The 14,516-nt window shown below is 30.4% G+C and overlaps 1 protein-coding gene across 1 annotated transcript; it reads left to right on the forward strand.

Moving 5' to 3' along the window:
* The first annotated feature begins 3,856 nt into the window (after positions 1-3,856).
* On the forward strand, positions 3,857-12,947 carry LOC110657533 (inactive leucine-rich repeat receptor-like serine/threonine-protein kinase At1g60630). The gene is made up of 2 exons (XM_021814775.2): positions 3,857-6,318; positions 12,060-12,947. The coding sequence occupies exons 1-2, from the start codon at positions 4,896-4,898 to the stop codon at positions 12,695-12,697; spliced, it is 2,061 nt and encodes a 686-aa protein (XP_021670467.2). The 5' UTR covers positions 3,857-4,895; the 3' UTR covers positions 12,698-12,947.
* Positions 12,948-14,516: the final 1,569 nt, after the last annotated feature.

Genomic DNA, 14,516 nt, shown 5'->3' on the forward strand with positions numbered 1-14,516 from the left:
ATAAAAAAATTTTCATGGGAGTTATGGAGGAAGATGGGGCGGCAAGATGGAAGGAAGAAGAAGTGATTTTTACTTTTTTTTCTTTTATTTTCTTTATTTATTTTAGTTATGGAAGACCACAAAATTTCCAATTAATTAATTAAATTAATTAGTTTAGTTATGGCATCATGCATTTAGAAGCATTACACATTTCTGAGGATTTAACCCAAAATCGTTCAGAGTGGAAAAAGCGAATCCATATAGCCGACCCCAAATTTTTGGGATAAAGGCTTAGTTGAGTTGAGTTGAGTTGTATGGCATCATGCATGAGGTCATGCATGATGTCATCACCTTTTTACTTTTTGATTTTTCCTTTTTTTTTCTATTTTTCTATTAGTTCTTTAATTTAATTCTCGATTCCGAAATTTTCTTTTCTCCAATTTTATTTGACAGTTAGGTCAGGAGTCAGCTCTCGGGGTCAATTAACCAAATTGCCCCTCGCTGGTTCATCCCGGTTTGCAAATAATTCCATATTTCTTTCGGTTCTCTGACCTAATTATTTGATTGACTTAACAGTTCTTTTTTGTGATTTTCTCTTTTCCACTGTGTCCATAAGGGTCCTAAGGACCACAACGTCACTTTTTACGGTTCGAAATTTGAGTTTAAAATGACTTCGCAGTTGTTCCCGAGGAGGTCACCCATCGCTGTGACTCTCGGCTCGTTTAACTTCTTATGTTTTGTTTTTCTTGTTTATACTTAACTAATTGAACATTACTAATTATTTGTGTTTATGGCTTCTCTAATTGTCTTAAGTGTGATTCTAATCCCTTAATTGTCCGGACTGACACCGGTCACTGGAACAGTGAAATCTACCAGGCTATGCAAACGGGGTGTTACACAGAGCGTCTTAACTTAACTTATTACATTTCTTATTATTCATATTTATTGTATTAATTTGGGTCAATTTATTTACCGGAGAAACTGACAGAGTTTTCCCTAATTTATTAATGTTTTGACTAGTTTTCCACCTGATTGAAAAAAATAATTTTATAAATATTTGCATTCTCATATTCTCATTCAAATCATCAATTTAATCTCACTCATATAAATACATATAAAATTCCAAATCATCTCCATACATACACGATTCAAATATGAAATTTAAAACTTTATTAATTTACACCATGTGCAAATTTAATATACAAATATATATATTTCACAATAATAACATAAGTGTCTGATTTACCTTACAAAATGGAAGTCTAATTACAAATTACAAATTAAAAAATACAAAATTACTAATGAAGCCTAATGGTCCTACCCAAAACACTGCACGGATGAGGGACACTAGACACAATGCAGATCTGACTCTCACCCAGTCTGAGCTCTGCTGGGTTCTCGCTCTGAATCTCCAGTATCTACGCGTGGCAAAAAGCGACACGCTAAGCAAAACAGCTTAGTGGTGCCAATAAAATATAAAAATAAACTAAAATAAATAAATACAAGAAATTAATCTGTTAATTTATCCAGACTAAAATTTTTGATAATTGTTTATAATATCCTTAATTTTGTGACTTTTATGTTCATTTCATGGTTACAAATCTTTAAGACTTATTTTTATTACCCAAGTAGCCTATACTAGTTGACTGGACTGGATAAACGAGTAAACTGGCACTAGGTACCAAGTACCTCGGGCCGTCACACCATCAGTTACAAAGTGTCTCCAGGTATGCAACAGAACGGTTAACAAGCCATAGTAATCATCGGACATCAAGCCAATTAAATCAAGAGTATATTAAAATATATATTATATGATATACTTACACTATTATATTATCTAATATAATCCTAAATTATATATGTACCTTATAATTAAAAATTATATAATTTAGAAATAACTAAAAAATTTATTATATGATACATTATGTATTAATAGGCCAATTCAAAACTTAAATGCTAATTCAAGTATTATCTTTTAAGGAAATAATTACATAAAATAGTTTTTAAAACAAAGAACTGAATTGGAACCTAAAAACTGAGAACCGAATTGAACTAGAATAAAAACAATGAAGAATTGAACTGGACCGTATCAAAATTTTGGTTTGGTTCTGATTGCCAGGCAGACCCGAATCGAACCGGAACTGCACACCCCTCTTTCTTATCCTCTCTTATTTCTCTCTCCATATTTCTTTTCCTTTTCACTCACACTCTTCTCTCCCTCATTCTCTCTTTGTTTTCATTTGTTAATAAAAATGATATAAGCTGTTTACATAAAAAAGTTAATAAGTTTTCTTAAATTTTAAAATAATCAAAGAAAATTATTTTCAAGTAGAGAAAACATAAAAATGATATTCAAAGAAAAAAAATATAAATTCATATTTAGTATCCACATAGCAAAATTTTTATTTTTATCTAATAATATATTTTTCAAAATACATTGACAAACTAATTAGTTTCACTAAATTGTAAGGAGTAAGTAGTAATGGTTTTCACAATAGAGGGATAGACTAATTAGTTTTCTTAAGATAGAGTGATTAGATAGTAGTTTGAATAGTATGAATAATAAAAAATTTCACAAATGGACTAAATAGTTTAACAAAAATAAAATATAAGGACTAAATAGTATATTTTTTAAAACACAGGGATCAAGTAATTAGTTTTATTAAAATATAGAGACTAAATACTAATTTTTTCAAATATTTAAGTTATTTCTTTTTGACATAATAATTAAAAAATGGAAATAACATATCAAAATGGTTTTATTGTCCATAAATCAATGTCCAAATAGTTTTATGTTATATAGTTCAAAGTTGAGATAAGGATTAAAGTTGAGAGACTTTGGGTAAAATTTGCTTGAAAATTACTAATTCATTGAATTCCCTAATGCAACTAAAATGATATAATGTGTGCATTTGATAATCCATGTATATGTTACAATATAACGCATGTAAAACACAAATTTTATTTTATTTTTTTATTTTGATTATTAATTTTTAATGGCATTAGTAATATGGTTTCGCTTAATTTTATTATATCTTATTGATACATGAATATATATTTTATTATTGAGTGTTTGAAGTTACAACAATAAATTTTCATGAGTTTTAGGATTATTAGAGAGTAATTAATGGTGATTCTAAGATATAATTTTGATACATGCCTTTTTCCTCGATCTATAATGCTTTTTTTCTTAATACGCAGTGATAGGTGATCGCTATAGTCCGGTACTAACTATATAGGGTTGTACATTGATCGATTTGAGCATATTTACTTTATTTTATCAAATAAATTGACAAAGTCGATTTTGATAATATTTAAACCGAAATTAATAAATTAAATTTTAAAAACACATATATTCAATTTTCACATTAAGCGGGTTGAATTCAGTTTAGACAGTTTTTATTTTTATTTTTTTAATTTATAATTCAACTCTTATTATACCTTTTCTCATACACATTATCATTTAATAATGAAAAATAAATCTTAATTTAAAATATATTATTTAATAAAAATAAATAAGACTAAAAAATAAAATAAATTTTTTCGTATATATATATATATATATATATATATATATATATATATATATATAAAACTAGCGAACACCACTCCTAGGAGGCGTAGATTTCCCGTGGTGACGACAGCCAAAGACCACCAGCAAATCGTGATAAGCAAATTTCTTGGCAATATCTTTTTGCTTTGCCCAAAATTGAAGGTGACAGCTTGTTGCATAACCTTAACTTGAACTCAACTACATGGTATACCCTGTACCAACCTTTACCCTTTTTCTTTTTCATTAATGGTGCCACGTTTCGGGTAGCTCAACCCCTTGTTAAGGGTTAAGAGAGGCTCCAATTTATTACAGTACCTTTGCCTTCAACGCATTCATCAATTTCCCTTTCCTCTTCTCTCTCTCTCTCTCTCTCTCTCTCTCTCTGTGGAATTATTATCACTGCATTGCAGCGTACATACAAAGTCCAGATAGATCCATGGCATTCTTGGATCTTGGTTTTCAGGGAATGGTTTCTTAGCTGGAAAATGGAAATTTCCTAATTTTGCCTTTTTATAGCTTGTGGCTAGTAGAAGCTTGATCAACCCATTGTGGGATCTTCATCTTTTGACAGATAGAGCACAAGCTGGGGTCTAAAACTTTCACCCTGTGTGGGGTTCTACTTCTTTTACCACGTCAAGGCTTCAGACAGCTTAAAAGTAGCTTTGAGCAGCCCAAGGAGCACAGCCCCCACACCCACGTACGTGACCCACAGATAGAGAGAGAGAGAGAGAGAGAGAGAGAACAAAGAAACAAAGATACAAAATGCTAGTAATTTACTTAAATAATGCCTGAAGTTTGAGAACTTAGAAATCATTGAGAGAAGAAAAGAAAGATTATTTCTAGTCTGCAAGTTCTGAGATGAGTTCACGTGAAGGCTACGCTGGGATATCCGTGAGTTTGAAAGCAAGAACCAGTTCTTCCCGTTGATTCAACTCGGAACTTCACCACTGACCAATGGAGACTATCTTCGTGCTTAGATGATATTCTGCTTTCAGGGTTTTCGCATTCCATCCCACTGAGTAGGTGACCTTCGGTTACTTTCTGCAGTATACTTCTTCAGCTGCTCTGCTTTGTTTGGAAACTCTGAGGAAATGAAGATGACCCAAATTGGTTCCCTTCTGAGACTTTATTGCTAGGGTGGATCTGAAGATTTTGGGCTCTTCTATTTTGGTTTTTGATGGTGATTTGGAAGAGCTAGAACATGAGTGCAACACAAAAGGGTACGCTAAAAAGTGTTTGATGATGACGGACTTTGATTATGATTGTAATTATAAGCACCAAGATTACCCTGTTTTTGGAGGTGTATAATGTTGCCCTTTACGGAAAGTAAACCAAAATCAAGTCTAATGATATCAATCAAGGCATGAGAGATTCAGTTTTGCTCTCCTATTTCTATTCTACACCCAGCGGAGGCTGCAGATTGATCTCCAAGATGATAGAACCACCGGTTTCAAGGTACCCATTTCTCTACTTGTTCTTATTCTCTGTCATTGCTCATTTTTCTCTGGTTACATCAGGGGATGCCCAGATGCTCTTAGCACTCAAGTCATCAATTGATCCTTTGAACTCGCTTCCCTGGCCACAAGGAAGCGATGCCTGCAAATGGCAAGGGGTCAAAGAATGCATGAGTGGAAGGGTGAGTAGGCTTGTTCTGGAGTATTTGAACTTGCGTGGTACTCTAGATGGCAAAACCCTGAATCAATTGGATCAACTTCGGGTTCTAAGTTTCAAAGGGAACTCAATTTCAGGGTCAATCCCTAATCTCTCAGGCCTTGTCAATCTCAAATCTCTCTTTCTCAACAGCAACAATTTCTCCGGCGATATCCCAGATTCCATTACCAACTTACACCGTTTAAAAGTCATAGTTTTAGCCGAAAACCAACTCTCAGGTCCAATCCCTCCATCGCTCCTCAAATTAACCCGATTGTACGTTCTTTTCTTACAAGACAATAGCTTGGTTGGAGCAATCCCTCCTTTGAACCAAACCAGCCTCAGGTTCTTCAATGTGTCTAATAATAACCTTTCCGGGCAGATTCCGGTGACCTCTTCTTTGATTCGGTTTAATACGTCCTCATTTACCGGTAATGTTGATCTATGCGGCGAACAGATTCAAAATCCGTGTAAAAAATCTGAGTTTGGGCCATCAGCCAGCCCTATTTCTCCCACAGAGCAAACTCCAAAGCCATCTTCCAAACGCAGTAGATTGATCAAGATTATTGCAGGGAGTGTAGGTGGGTTTCTGTTGCTTTGTCCTATTAGTTTACTTATGGTGTTCTTGGTACGCAAGAATCTCCGCAGTAAAGAGGGCTCAGTCGTGGGGGAAGGAAGAAACAAAGCCAAAGGGATTGTTGGCGTTGGTGATAACGGTGGTGTCAATGGAGGAAATGGAGGTGGTGGGAGTGGCTTTGGCGGTAATAACGGCGGAACACTAGGTGGATTTTCGTGGGAGGGAGAGGGGTTGGGGACTTTGGTATTCTTGGGTGCAGGGGATCAGCAGATGGGCTACAGTTTAGAGGATTTGTTGAAGGCCTCAGCTGAGACACTAGGAAGAGGTACTATGGGATGCACATATAAAGCTGTAATGGAGTCTGGGTTCATCGTGACCGTTAAGCGGTTAAAAGATGCGAGATATCCAAGGGTGGAGGAGTTTCGGAGACACATGGACCTGCTTGGTAGGCTAAGGCATCCGAACCTGGTCCCACTCAGAGCTTATTTTCAGGCTAAGGAGGAACGCTTACTTGTATATGATTATTTCCCCAACGGCAGTCTCTTCTCTGTCCTCCACGGTAATGTCCGTCTCTACCTGCTATTTTTATTTAATTTGAATTTGTTTTATTTGCATAATACTACTAATAATATATTCATGCATATATAATTTAATTTTATTTAACAATATTAAAATAGTTTTTAAAACAATCCTATCTCGATGAATCAAGCCCTTCACCTACTTCAAAACATCTGCGTTTCCTCCTCCTCTACTGTACTTGGTCAGAACATGTGCGTTTTCTCCCCCTCTACTGTACTTGGCTCTCTAAATTTTTAGTTGAAATTGTGAGGGAAATACGTGGTTGAGCATTTAAGTAATTTGGTTGGGTTTAAAATAAAAAGCGAAATTAAAATTTAAAATAATTTTTGTTAAAATCTATTGCCCAAATAAGCAAAATTGTAAGTGAATTTTTTTTAAACAAGGTAATTTTAGTTGAAATTCATCCCCTGGGTTAAAAAAGGAAAATAAAGAGATGATCTGATAGGATAAGGGGCTCATGGGTCATTGTACTTTGTGGCCAAATGCTTTTAGCAGGTCATTGTTTTATTATTACGTATATATGTTATGCTGCTTTATCATAAAACGCATTGTTTGGGGTGTTTATAATTTAGTCCTGCATATTGTTATAATGTACAAGTCAGTTCCTACATTTTAAAAAACTCATTAAATTGTATCTGTCCTCTGTTACCGTTAAATAAAAAATTCCTTCCATTCAATTTTAATCAATTATGCCGATTAAAACATAGTTAGATGAGAGATAAAAACTTGAAAACCCAAAACTACCTACCAACACCCGATTGCTTTTTTTTTTTTTTTTTTCATTTTAATTCACAAATATTCAATATTCACAAATGCCCATTAGAGAAATCATCACTACTTTCCTTCGCTCAAGCCACAAGGCCACAAGAAATCCAAAACCCAATGCCTATCCCATTTTCCATACACAACACAAAACGATAACTTATGATATTACAGTGAGCCAAAGTTATTTGGGATGATAATTGAATGGAGTGAAATCATTGAGGTAGAAGAGATGTGATTGATTTCATAGTGGAAACTGGTTGGTCAATGTCGCACAAGCACAGTGCATGGCTCGGTTTTCAATCTCAACTACTACTGTTATTTTCACTCAAAAATTGTAAACGCCCTTTCATATTTCCTATCTACAACCACCAATGCCTCTCCTTAACGCACGAACGCTACATCACTTGTATTTCTCCGACTTCTCAATTTTCTCAGCACTTTTGATCTTGGTGAGCAAGGTGGGGCTGAGTCAATGGAGTTGAATCGGGTGATTTGCATTTTTGGGTATGTGTTGTTGTTATATAGGAGCGTGTTCGAGAGAAAGGATAAAAGAGAAGAGTATGCTATTCGAGATAATTGATAAAAGAGGAGTATGCTAAGGTTTGGATTGTTTAATTATGTTAAGGAGACTGTTCAGCAAATAAATATATGAAATGCTATCTCTGTTAATGCATTGATGGTCATATGGGCAAGAGATGCGGAGAACCTGCTATATTTATGAAGGGAAGAAAAATAGGAATGGCCACGATTCAGGAATCGCCGGTTTCGGTTCAAGTCCCGATTTAAAACGGTTTGAAGGACGGTTCGAAAAAGGTCAGTTCAAAACGGTTTGAAGAATAGTTTGGGAGTGGTTTAAAGGTGATTTAGACAAAAAAATTAGAGGAAAATTTTATTAATTTAGAATTTAAATTATATTTGTAAAAATATTTTAATTTTTTTAAAAAATATTTCAATTAAAATAAAATAAGAAAAAAGAGAATGAAAATAATTTATTTTTAAGAAAAATTTAATAAGCAAATATTTAAACTTGATTAAAAAAAACTAGAGATGAAATTAATTTTTTTTAAAGAGATTAGAGAAAGGTACATAGTTTAGGATTTAGAGTAATAAAAATTTTTAGTTCTATTGTTTGCTTTTTTTTTTAAAATTAATTGATAATTAATAATTAAAAAAATATAAAATAGAAAAAAAAATAAAATATGGGGCATTAAAAATTTTATTAAGGATATAAAATAATAACAGAGTAATTGAGATAGTATTAAAAATTTCAGTGTGCATATAAAATAATAATATAGGAGAATTGAGAGAGTTGAGAATTTAAAGGAGTGTAAAAAATAATTATTTAAAACATTTGAGAGAAATATAAAGAGTATTAAGAATTGAAGAGAGTGCAGAGAATAATTGTGTAAAGAATTAATGATTTATATAAATGAATTAGGAGTGGGATAAAGTATTTATTGAATTCATTTGTATTTAAATTACTAATTTGATCTGATTTGAAATTGTTGATTTACTTTGATTTGAAATCATCAGTTCATAGTTTTTAAAAAATATGAACTCGAATCAAATTACAGAAAGAGGTTTCTGTCCGATTTAAAGTTAATTTTCAGTTGTGATTGATTTTAATCTAGTTTTGATCAATCGATTTTGGTTCTATTCCAATCTGAAACTGTACTGTAGCCACCCTTAAAGAAAAAGCAAGGAGGTTGACGTACATGGGAAAGAGATTTTAATTATTTTGAAAGTTAGGAAAGAGTTTTTTGTTTTTTGTTTTTTTGTCTTTTTAAGGGCATAGTAGTCTTTTTCATTGTTTTAAGGGTAAAATAATAGAAAATAAATGGAATAGCAAAAGACAGTGACGTTTTAATAAATTTGCTAAAATATGGAGATTAATTTGTAAATAATAATAAGGGACTAAATTGAAAATCTCCCTTATTTAATTGGCGCTTTTTTAGCTTCCTAAAGTCAGTCAGTCAGTCAGTCTTGCTTTCTGCTGACGTAGCATGTTAGTGTTGTCGCCGTCAGACACGTGTCACTGCACAACATCATCATAAATGATTTCGTTGACCCTTTGAGATCCTGGTAAGCATGGAGATATTGGAAACCTAACTCTATGTTTGGATTATGATTTTTTATTTTATTTGTTTTGAGAAAGAAAAAAAAATAAAAAGAAGAGAAATAAAGTTTATTTTTTTTTATTTAGGAATAAGTAAGGGAAAAGAAAATAGTATTATTTTTTTTAATTAATTATTTTAATTTTAACTTTATAAATTATTTAAAAAGTTGAAATGATCAAACAAGAGTGTATAGGTAATTTTTTTCAATTAAGTACACTTTTTCCTCTTGATTATTTGGAGAGACAATAATAAGTATAAAATAAATATTATTTTTCTTCCTCATTATTTTTCTTTTATTTTCAAACAAAAAAAAAGTGACAATCTTATTTTATTTTTCATCATTTATTTTCTTTCCCCTCTACTTTTCATGTATCCAAACAAAGGCTAAAGTCTAGTTTCTCTGCCATGAATTGATATTGTTTTTTAAAATTTTTTTATGAGAAAATAGAATTGTAAGATACTACATTGTAATTATATTAAATTAGAAAAAATTACTATTTAGTCCATAAATTTTAATAAAACTAATTATTTAATTTTTTTATATTTTAAAAAATATACTATCTAATTTCTATATTTTACTATCGTTAAATTATTTAATATTTCTGTCAATTTTTTCTTTAGTCAATGCCGATTAAATTATTTTTTACTCATTTTATTTTAATAAAACTAATTAGTTGGTCCTTATATTTTAAAAAATAAATTAATTAATACATGTAATTTGATTCTAATAACTATTTAGTTCTATAATTATTTTTTATATTTAAATTACCATAATCCTCTCTCTTTATTTTTTCTTTACCCTCTCTTATTTCTCTTCCTATGTTTTTTTTCTTCTCAGCACTTATACCATTATTTCCTTCATTCTTTCTCTATTTTTCATTGTTTGATAAAAATGATACAACCTACATGCTTAAAAAAGTTAATTAATTTTTTTAAATTTCTAAATAATTAAAATAAATTATTTCCTAATAGAGAAGACACAAAAATTATATCCAAGAAATTAAATAAAAATACTTGAATAATTTTAAAAAATAGAAATTCATATTTTGCATTCATATAGTAAAATTTTCATTTTTATTTAAGAATATATTTTTCAAATATTGTGTTTTTCAAAATATAGGGAGCAACTAATTAGTTTCACAAAAATAAAGATACTAAATAATAGTGTTTTTTAAAATATAGAGATAAACCAATCAATTTCTTTAAAATAGAGAGATTAAACAATAGTTTGACTAGCTTTGACTTTGAAAATTTAGCGGAGGGATTAAATGATTTAAAAAAAATAAAATATAAGAATTAAATAGTATATTTTCAAAATATAGAGACTAAATAATTAATTTCGTTAAAATAAAGAGACTAAATAATAAATTTCCCTTGTATTAAGTACATGTTTTATTATGCTATAGATTGAGACTAAAATTTGGAAATCTATTCTGAGGACTTTAATATACAATAAAAATATATTCAATTATATGTACTATTATCTAATAATATATAATAGATTACAACATAGTTTAGTTGTATAAATAAATGGGAAAAAAATACAAGTGAGATGAAAATGTCACATAACAACTATTAAATTTTAATAATAACACAAAAACGTTGAATTAAATGATGTGTTAATAATAGTTTTTTCTTTGTCTTTTATATCAAAGTATAAGTGATTATTAATAGGATAAATTAGTGAAAAACCTTTCAAAATTAAGCACTTAAACCATTAACTTACATTACTGGAAAGTGTAGCTTTGTGGTGACTAAAGAATAGTTAAATTTAAAATGGTTGGTGCTACTGAAAAATTAATGATAAAAATTTTCAAAATTTAAGCAATTATATATATTTGCATATATTTCGTTTACAATGACATAGTTTTATTTACTATTCTATTTATAAAAACTTTTAGTTGTTCAAGGGGACAACCTAGTAGTAAATGTTTGATCTCTTCGTCAAGAGGATTTAGATTTGGGTCTTGCTAATTGGAATGAGAAGGATCATGTATCTGCTAAGAATTACACAAGTAATTATACAGAATAGCCGTGATTTCGTATAAAATATTTTATATGAAATGACAAACCAATAAAGAGTAAATATGTATATACAAGTGGGCCTATAAAATTATAACTACTAAATAATCATCAAATATTTTTTATTTTTTTAAAATGTAATAATTTATACGTATTAAATCTTTATTGACTTGACGTTCCATATTATGCCTATAAGAAATAACAGCTTTATAATATAATTTCTCCAATACAGACATACGTAAATAATGGAGTTGTTTTTAAGTTTACTTTTCCGTCTATGTCCATTGGCATCCCATCCAATAATTTCGAGAAGCCTACTTCTTGAACTCCTTATCTATCCCAAGTCTTCTTCCTAAATTCTATCTTCTTTCTAGCATAAAGCCTTGGAGATATCTATACCTCGGGGCTTGACCTCCTTATTAGGACTCTCACGAGACCTAAAGACTCCAATTTAATAATTAATCGTACTCCTAATGGGTTTAAGAATCCCTAACTAGGAAATTTTAACCCTACTTAAACTGCATTGTTGATATCAAGCTGCAAAAATTCTTAAATCAATACTGAACAAGGAGTGAGCTTGAATATTCCTAAAGAAATAAAACTTCTTATATAGGTTCAAAACTCTAAACTTCCTAAAAAGAAAAATCTGCAGGAAAAATACGAATTTCATAATTAAGAATTAAATCAAAATAACACATAAATTTGGCTTTCTTTCACTCCATAAGAAAGTATGGCAAAATACTCTCACTAAATTTGATACAATGATATGAGTTGTACAACAATATGAGAAGCAGAACACTATTGGCTATTTTCACAGGAACAAGGACTTCTGGTGGTGGAAAGCCTCTTCACTGGACTTCTTGCCTCAAAATAGCTGAAGATTTGGCAACTGGACTGCTATATATCCACCAGAACCCTGGCTTAACCCATGGAAATTTGAAATCCTCCAATGTCCTATTAGGGCCTGAATTTGAGTCCTGCCTCACTGATTATGGCCTGACAGTGTTCCGAGATCCAGACTTATTGGAGGAACCAAGTGCTACTTCTCTTTTCTATAGAGCTCCTGAAAACCGGGACACGCGAAAACCATCCACTCAATATTCAGACGTCTACAGCTTTGGTGTCCTCCTCTTGGAACTTCTGACTGGCAAAACTCCTTTCCAGGACCTTGTTCAGGAACATGGTTCAGACATTCCAAGATGGGTTTGGTCAGTACGCGAGGAAGTGACCGAGTCAGGGGACGAGCCTGAGGAGAAACTTCAGGCTCTTGTAAATGTTGCAATGGCATGCGTATCATTTGCACCAGAGAACCGGCCATCGATGAGGGATGTTTTGAAGATGATAAGAGATTCAAGGGCCGAGGCTCAGGTTTCATCCAGTAGCAGTGACCATTCACATGGAAGATGGTCCGACACCGTTCAGAGCTTACCTAGAGAAGAGCATTTGAGCATTTGAGTGGTTAGTGAATTTATGTATTCTGATTAGTTTTGAAATTGAGTCTCGATTCTTAAACTAGGCTTTGTAGAGTCTACTGAATGCTAATGTAAAGTACCCACTTTTCATTCTTGATTTCTTAGTTTAGGTATCTGGAGATCACATAAGTTTGGTTGATCAATCTGCAATTAGACATCGGTAGGGTTCTTGATTTATTCTTGTATTCGGCTGAAGCAGTTTCATCAAGTTTCATTTCCCATTGTCATTTTAATTCATTGCATTTCTTTCTCCAAATTTATTCACTCAGTTGTCCTCTTTGTCACGGTAAATTATAGAATACATCAGGAGCATGTGCTCCTTTCACATAGGTATTGGATCCACTTTTTATAATTTGTGATTTACATTTATACGAGTGTAAAGAGCACTTAATAATTTTTCATTTGCTACGAGCGATTATATTACTGTTGAACAGGAAGAAATAAAATATGCTGAATTTTGTTTGCTTGCGAAAGCAAAACAATTAATTCAAGTGAAATGGTGTAATTAATATTTGAATTGCTACATTGAAGGTGTATTTATATATTATCACCAATATTCCATATAAGCATCTCACATGGAATGGAATGCCAGGTCAATAAAAGAATTTCACTTATATAAATTTAGTTACTAAATTTATTAAAAAAATAATTATTTTAAAAATAAAAAATAATAATTATAATTTTATAAGACCCACTTCTATCTATATTAATTATTTTTTGCATTTTATGTCAGTCGTATTTATTATAGATACTCTTGTTTTTAACTTTTCATGTAATTTTCATTTAATTTTTTTATATATCATAATATATTAATTTTTAATAGCTATTATGCAAATGACTTAATTATTAAATTAAAAATTAGTTTCAAAAATTAGATGTTTAATTAATAAAATAAAAAAATTTAACTAAAATTGAAAATGAGTATAAAGATTTATATTTTACAACGATTTAGCCTATAACAATTAAAATTTTGTATTTTCATTAAATTAAAATCTGTGTTTTTATACTTTTATTCATTTTTTTTAAATTTTGTTAATTTTATTAAATAAATAAATATTCTTTTTATAAGGCATTGGTTAAATTCAAATTGAAAAAGGAAATTATTAAATACTTGTTAAGTGAATTACGTTCAATATATAAAAAAATTAAAAAAAATAAATGCACGTAAAAATTACACTACATATAATTATACCAATGTAGAAAATAAAAAAAAATCAAGATTTATTATAAAAGTTTTAAGTTGCTAGCAAATAAGAGATTAAGTTTTCCTTAATAAAAAAAAAAGGAATGCATTAAAATTTATATTTAAAAAACGTTACGAATTTTTAAGATTTCATAATTTTATTAATTAATTGTTTGTCCAGATAGGTCATAATATTAGTCTCTTATTTAGTTTAATCTTTCTCATGAAGTCAAGAGTTTGTTATGCGTTAATTGTTTTTTTTTGGTGTTTGCTTATGTGGCATATATTAGTTATTCTTTTTCTCTTTTAATTGTATTAAGAAAAATTAGTATAATAAAAATCAAATAGAAATATTACTTGTCATGTTTTAACGTGGATATGTACACATATTTATTAGGGTTGTACATGGTTTTAGAGGTTTCAAACCAATTAAACAATTGTACTGAATTGAATTTATTTTGATGTTTTAGTTCCATTCTGATTCTTTATTAAGAACAGAATTAAAACCATACCGAAACCAAACCAGAATCATATCAAAATCAAACCAGAACCGTATCGAACTGAAACTGAACAAAAAATCAAAGTTATGCATGTATTTTTTCATAATTATATATATATA

The sequence above is a fragment of the Hevea brasiliensis genome, chromosome 14 (assembly GCF_030052815.1).
Source record: "Hevea brasiliensis isolate MT/VB/25A 57/8 chromosome 14, ASM3005281v1, whole genome shotgun sequence".
Taxonomy (NCBI): Eukaryota; Viridiplantae; Streptophyta; class Magnoliopsida; order Malpighiales; family Euphorbiaceae; genus Hevea; species Hevea brasiliensis.